At 49.3% G+C, this 7500-nt stretch overlaps 1 protein-coding gene across 2 annotated transcripts in view; it reads right to left on the reverse strand.

The window, feature by feature from the left end:
- plch2a (phospholipase C, eta 2a) overlaps positions 1-7500 on the reverse strand; it is a 176106-nt gene that overhangs the window by 22665 nt on the left and 145941 nt on the right. For both annotated transcript variants that reach the window (XM_061257211.1, XM_061257212.1), the window contains exons 12-14: positions 7436-7471; positions 1607-1705; positions 545-645 (exon numbers count right to left, since the gene is read on the reverse strand). In XM_061257211.1, coding sequence (XP_061113195.1) covers positions 545-645; positions 1607-1705; positions 7436-7471 — 236 coding nt within the window. The remainder of the gene's footprint in view (positions 1-544; positions 646-1606; positions 1706-7435; positions 7472-7500) is intronic.

Consider the following 7500-nt stretch of genomic DNA (forward strand, 5'->3'; position numbering starts at 1 on the left):
CCGCCTGTAGTCTACACACACACACACACACGCATATACACACACACACACACCCATACACACACAGACGGACACACAGACACACACACACAGTCACAGACACACAGAGAAACACAGAGACACACAGAGACACACAGAGACACACAGAGAGACACAGAGAGACACAGAGAGACACACAGAGACACACAGAGACACACACACACAGACACACACACAGACACAAACACAGACACAGACACAGACACAGACACAGACACAGACACAGACACAGACACAGACACAGACACAGACACAGAGACACAGAGACACAGAGACACACACACACACACACACACACAGACACAGAGAGACACAGAGAGACACACACACACACACACACACACAGACACACAGAGACACAGAGACACAGAGACACACAGAGACACACACACACAGACACACACACGATGTGCTACATTGCCTGCACTTCTCTGCAGGCGGGCGTGGGGCTCACAGTGCAGTGATGCTAATGGCGTGTAGCGGAGCTGGGAAAGCGCTAGCGCACCTGCTGTGATGGAGCGGGGCTTTGGAGGCACTGCTGGAGCTCTCCTGGTCCGTGTCCGTGTCCTCCAGGCTGGACGTCTTCTTCAGCTTGGCTGTCTTTTTCTGCCCGGGAACGGGGAGGCAAGATACACCGTTCATCATCATCAACAACACCAACATCAACATCAACATCAACATCAACATCATCATCATCATCAACAACAACATCAACAACAACATCAACAACAAAAAGTGCATTTCTCCAGAAAGGGACCCTAACCCTAAAGGGAGCCCAGACGCAAAGCCTTATGGGACTGCCACGGCCAACTAGAACAGGGGACCGGACCGTGCGCGGGAGAGGGGAGGCGCAAAGAGGAGCCAGCAGAGGTGCAGGAGGAGGGGGAGTAGAGAGGGGGACTGAAGAAGGTGTGAAAGGAGAGGTTGTAGGTGAAGAGGTGGAGCGAGTGGTGGCGGGAGAGCGGCAGGAGGTGGTGCAGAATAAGGAGGTGTTAGAGGATCAGGTGGAGGAGGTACTAAAGGGAAAGGTCAAGAAAGTGGAGCACATTGATTAGGAGGTGGTGTAGGTTGAGGAGGGTGTGGAGCAGATGTAGGAGGAGGTGGTTAAGGAGGAGATGGAGCACATTGAGCAGGAGGTGGTGTAGGTTGAGGAGGGAGTGATATCAGAGCAGATGGAGGAGGAGGTGGTTGAGGAGTAGGAGGGAGGAGGGGGAGCACACTGAGCAGGAGGTGGTGTTTTGTTGAAGAGGGTGTGGAGCAGATGGAGGAGGAGGTGGTTGAGGAGGTGATGGAGCACATTGAGCAGGAGGTGGTGTTTTGTTGAAGAGGGTGTGGAGCAGATGGAGGAGGAGGTGGTTGAGGAGGTGATGGAGCACATTGAGCAGGAGGTGGTGTTTTGTTGAAGAGGGTGTGGAGCAGATGGAGGAGGAGGTGGTTGAGGAGGTTGAGGAGTAGGAGGGAGGAGGTGGAGCACATTGAGCAGGAGGTGGTGTTTTGTTGAAGAGGGTGTGGAGCAGATGGAGGAGGTGGTTGAGGAGGTGACGGAGGAGGTGGGGACTGCACTGACCTTGCGTTTGGAGAAGCTGCCCATGAAGGACCGGCCCAGCCGCTTGTTAGTGTTGGGCGTGGCCTCATCCGCCGTGTCTGTGCCGTCGTCACCTTTACCCTGCGAGACACGAACACAGACTCCAGATACCGCCAATACAGACACGAGTACAGACTCCAGATACCGCCAATACAGACACGAACACAGACTCCAGATACCGCCATTACAGACACGAGTACAGACTCCAGATACCGCCAATACAGACACGACACGAACACAGACTCCAGATACCGCCAATACAGACACGAGTACAGACTCCAGATACCGCCAATACAGACACGAGTACAGACTCCAGATACCGCCAATACAGACACGACACGAACACAGACTCCAGATACCGCCAATACAGACACGAACACAGACTCCAGATACCGCCAATACAGACACGACACAAACACAGACTCCAGATACCGCCAATACAGACACGAACACAGACTCCAGATACCGCCATTACAGACACGAGTACAGACTCCAGATACCGCCAATACAGACACGAGCACAGACTCCAGATACCGCCAATACAGACACGAACACAGACTCCAGATACCGCCAATACAGACACGAACACAGACTCCAGATACCGCCAATACAGACACGACACGAACACAGACTCCAGATACCGCCAATACAGACACGAACACAGACTCCAGATACCGCCATTACAGACACGAGTACAGACTCCAGATACCGCCAATACAGACACGAACACAGACTCCAGATACCGCCAATACAGACACGAGCACAGACTCCAGATACCGCCAATACAGACACGAACACAGACTCCAGATACCGCCAATACAGACACGAGTACAGACTCCAGATACCGCCAATACAGACACGAGCACAGACTCCAGATACCGCCAATACAGACACGAGCACAGACTCCAGATACCGCCAATACAGACACGAGCACAGACTCCAGATACCGCCATTACAGACACGAGTACAGACTCCAGATACCGCCAATACAGACACGAACACAGACTCCAGATACCGCCAATACAGACACGAGCACAGACTCCAGATACCGCCAATACAGACACGAACACAGACTCCAGATACCGCCAATACAGACACGAGTACAGACTCCAGATACCGCCAATACAGACACGAGTACAGACTCCAGATACCGCCAATACAGACACGAGTACAGACTCCAGATACCGCCAATACAGACACGAGTACAGACTCCAGATACCGCCAATACAGACACGAGTACAGACTCCAGATACCGCCATTACAGACACGAGTACAGACTCCAGATACCGCCAATACAGACACGACACAAGCACAGACTCCAGAGACCTGTTTTACTTTATGGTGGCTTCAAACTGAGACAAGACTTTAAACATCATATCAGCACATGCACACAGCGCAGAGCATGGATAACTACATGCAAACGGAATGATTTTCTAGCTGCACGGCAATGAATTTATGATGTAGGACACTAGGGGGCGCTCTGGTTCTTCTGAATGGAATCCTTGACCTAAAGCACTGCCAGCCCGTATCATTTGCCACATGGCTGATAATGTATGTATTCCTGTAGTAAACCGCAGAAATGAGCCATTTTTACCTCAGGACTGTTAAACGAGAGGGAAGATGTGAAATCAGCAGCTATAATGTGAATTAGACACCAGGAAGTGAGGCAATTAAATCACAGTTTCAACGGTTTAAAAGCTTATGAGGTCGGGTTAAGAAATACAATCATTTTTCACTGGGTTAATAATCCATGCATGAGATCAAAATGTATTTGCTGTAGCAATTTCCTCTATTTATTGCGCATCATTTTTTTAAATTCAGATGAAAAATAGCCTCAAAAACGTGAAATGCATGTGTGATACAGAACACACACACATCCATAAAAAACTATATCATTGCAGAATACTCAGTGTTTGCAGATATGGAATACTGTCATGACATATATGTCATGTCAAAATGAACATGTACGTAATCTCACAACATGCCAGAAATGCAGTTTAAAGGGAGAACACATATTTTGACATCTGTCAAATTCAGCACCGCTCCTTCAAGCCCAACGGTGAACTTAACACGTTTATTCTCCCGGCACACAGAGACACACACACACACACCCCTCCCCACACACACACACACACACACACACACACACACACACACACACACACACACACACATATATACACACAAACACACACCCCTCCCCATACACACACACACACACATATATACACACAAACACACACCCCTCCCCACACACACACACACACACACATACATACACACACACACACACACCCTTCCCCACACACACACACACACACACACCCCTCCCCACACACACAAACCCTTCCCCACACACACACACACACACACACACACACACACACGGCACACCCAGGGCATCAGAGGAAAACCTCCCATCTCCCAGGAAATCAACCGCTGCTGAAAAATCCATTTACTCCCAGTAACAGATCTGCTTCTGTCACCCAGCTATGAAGGACCACATCTGCAGCCTGACACCAAAATATTGGGTCCAGTTCAAGCGGATAAATTAATAAATAACCGTAACGGCACACACACACACACGCAGGCCACACTGCGGTCAGGTCTGTACCTGCCTCCACACACACCCCACACACACTACGCTCCACTGACAGACGGGCTGCAGTGTTTATCACCATTAGGGCCGGGGGCAGGCCAGGTCAGCCTGGTGAGGAGTGTCAGCTACAGGGATAATGAAATACGGCGGTAATTAATTACACCCTGTGACCGGGGGGCCGGGGGGCCAGGGGGGGAGCGGAGGCACGGACAGCGCGGCTGGCTGAAGTCTGCTTCCGCATCCCTGACGAGGCGGCTCTCTAAGGCAAGAGACAGGGCGGTACACCGCAGTGCGATCTGCAGCCATCGCAGAGCCAAGCTCCTCTCTCTAATCCAAACACAACGATGAGGCAGGGGGCTGCAGCACTCGCAAGGCAGCACCAAGCACACAAACAACAGCCCTCCCCCCCACCCCTCTCATTCACACGGAGAGTCTAAGTACACACATTTCAACCTCAAGGGCTGCAGATAGGCAGATACTACGCAGTACAGAAAGAATGGAGATTACTCGATTTAACGGACAAGCCACTGTAGGCTCGGATTGTGCGAGAGCAATGTTTGACAATGTAATGAGAGATTTTTATTCGCTGCTCCTACAGGGGGTCAGATCAGAGCTCAGGCTCTCTCTGTGTGCGTTCGATAAAGCGCTGTGCAAACCCTGATAGACCCTTATCACAGGGCACTTCAGCACGACCGCTGCTCCAATTCAGCCCATACTATCTGCACAGGTCTGAGAGAACTGTGTGTGTGTGCGTGTGTGTGTGTGTGCGTATGTGTGTGAGCGTGTATGTTCACGAATGTGTGTGCTCATGAATGCGTGTGTGTGTGTGTGTGTGTGTGTGTGTGTGCATGTGTGCACAAGTGCATGTGCAAATACTTGTGTGCACCCATGTCCGCGTGTGTGTGCGTGCATGTGTGCTCATGAGTGTGTGTGTGAGAGCGCGCGCGTGTGTGTGGGTTTGTGTGTGTGTAGGTATGTGTGTGTGTGTGTGTGTATGTGTGTGTGTGTATGTGTGAGTGTGTGTAGGTGTGTGTGTGTGTGTGTGTGTGTGTGTGTGTGTGTGGGCAGCACAGTGCAGTACTGATGAGCTCATCCACCGGAGAAGGAGAAGGAGGATACAAAGTTAAAGCAGTAATAAAGGTGTTGAGCTTCCCTCTGCGCAGATTTTACTGAGACGGGCATCGCTACACAGCACACCGCAGATTAAGACCGACTCTCCATCCGCTGCAGCGGTGCGGGACTGGCAGACACCCGCGCTGATGAACAACCTCCGTCCAGCAGGCTCATATTTTATCTCCATTGTGTGGAGTGGCTCAGTCGGACATGCGGAGTACAAACAGACTTCCTCCCTGACGGTGACGCCTGGCGGCGGGCGATAATGGACCTCTTCCTCTCATAAACACCATCCAGACATTAATTACAATCCGGCTGTCGCCCTAATTCCCCCTCCGCCACTAATAAGAGGGGGAATAACGACTAAAACGTGTTTTAATGACATTAATAATGCAGATTATCCTCGCCGTTTCCTTACTGTTTTGGCATGGTATTGCATCATTATAAACAGCTCCCGGACCTGGGTCAAATAGGTAATCGGGTTGGATTCAAATATTTTTCTATGTTTTACTGAGCTTGTCTGGCATATTGGAACCTATGAAACATGCTCAAGAAATGCAAACCACACCGTCTGGGTCTTGATTAGCTCAATTGCACCAGGCAAGACAAATCGAGCACAGAAAAGTAATTGAATCCAAAACAATTATGTATTTGACCCAGGTCTGACAGATACTGCCACTGTGGATGTTCATAGAAGGGGACACCCTCTCTCCTGCACCTAAAAAGGACAATATGACCTCGCGTGACACAAGACATGAATGATATTACACATTCCTCTTCAGTGCTTCTGAAACTGGCCACTAAACGGCACTATACATTTACTATTGAGAGTCCATAACGGAAACAGCCTCCAGACCATTCCAGCCGGCTAAAATCAATTCAACTTAATTTGGCAACAATGATATCTTGTATAATATGCTATTTGATAGCAGCAGACTGGCTAATATGGAAAAATAGAGAGCTGATTTGAAATGGGTGCAAAAATAACTACCATCACTGTCTCCAAAATACATTTTTTGAAATCACTTTTTATGAAAGGTCTCCAGACCAGTTTTTTTGGTATTTTGAAGAATAAAAAGGCCCTACACAAGTTTTTATCAAAATCTTGATCAATAACCAGAGTACCAGGAGTTTCAACTGCCAGGATGAATTTGGCCCTAATGCGCAGTGCCTGCTGATTCTCCCATGGCTCACACGTTTAATACAGCTTTAAAACCCTAACGGGACATTTGATATGTTCGACGGCAGGCTTTGTACCCCCGACTACACCAATCTCAGAACGCAAGGCGCCCACAAGAGCTCCGCTTGTCTGATTGGGTGAAACCACCACAACAGCTTTTCCTTTATAGCCAATACAATGCAAGCAGAGGAACACCCAACAAAATGAGGGTGACGTGGGGTGCAACAACTACACTCTTCAAAAGGATGTGCTAAAAATCACACAAACCATGTGAAATTCTCACACACCAACGTGTGTGTGTTCTGGGACAACACATACTGTCAATCTGAACCGATTTAGTGGCAATGATGTCTACACAGGAACTGCGTCAAATGGATTAACAGAAAGACGTGTAAAACAAGCAATATTAACAAATCCCGTGTTATTAGACTGGACAAGCTGTGAAGAAGAAAAGTTGTATTCCTACACAGACTGTGTAATCTAGATATACACTTCATAGTGTGAACTGTCAGCTCTAGCCATATCACCACAATATGTGTTAATATCCATTCATAAAGTGTAAAAAAAATAAAATACAATACACATACATTGTGTAGATTAACACATTCCTTTTAAGGGAGTATGAATGATTATGAGTACTGAAGAAATATTCTCATGCCATGCACTAATAATGCACTCTTCACGGTAGAGGATTGGAGCCATTTCAGAGATCCAGGGCTGAGCAGACCTTAAACAGCACAACGGGATGGACATGCCCAGTGAGATGAGGGAGGGGGGGTGGAGGCTGGGACAATGAGAACCACAAACAGGGGCTGGGTGGTGGGGAGGCGTGGGCGTAGCAGGGGTCTGGGAGAACGGAAGGAGGGCGAGGGCAAACGGATGGGCACGGACGAGGCCACCGTCAGGCAGGGCCACTCACCGAGGGTCTTCCCCCTGAGCTGGGGCTGCCTTTGGGCTGAAGGGAGGGAAAGGGACAGGGCAACG

Source organism: Conger conger, chromosome 10, assembly GCF_963514075.1.
Source record: "Conger conger chromosome 10, fConCon1.1, whole genome shotgun sequence".
Classification (NCBI taxonomy): Eukaryota; Metazoa; Chordata; class Actinopteri; order Anguilliformes; family Congridae; genus Conger; species Conger conger.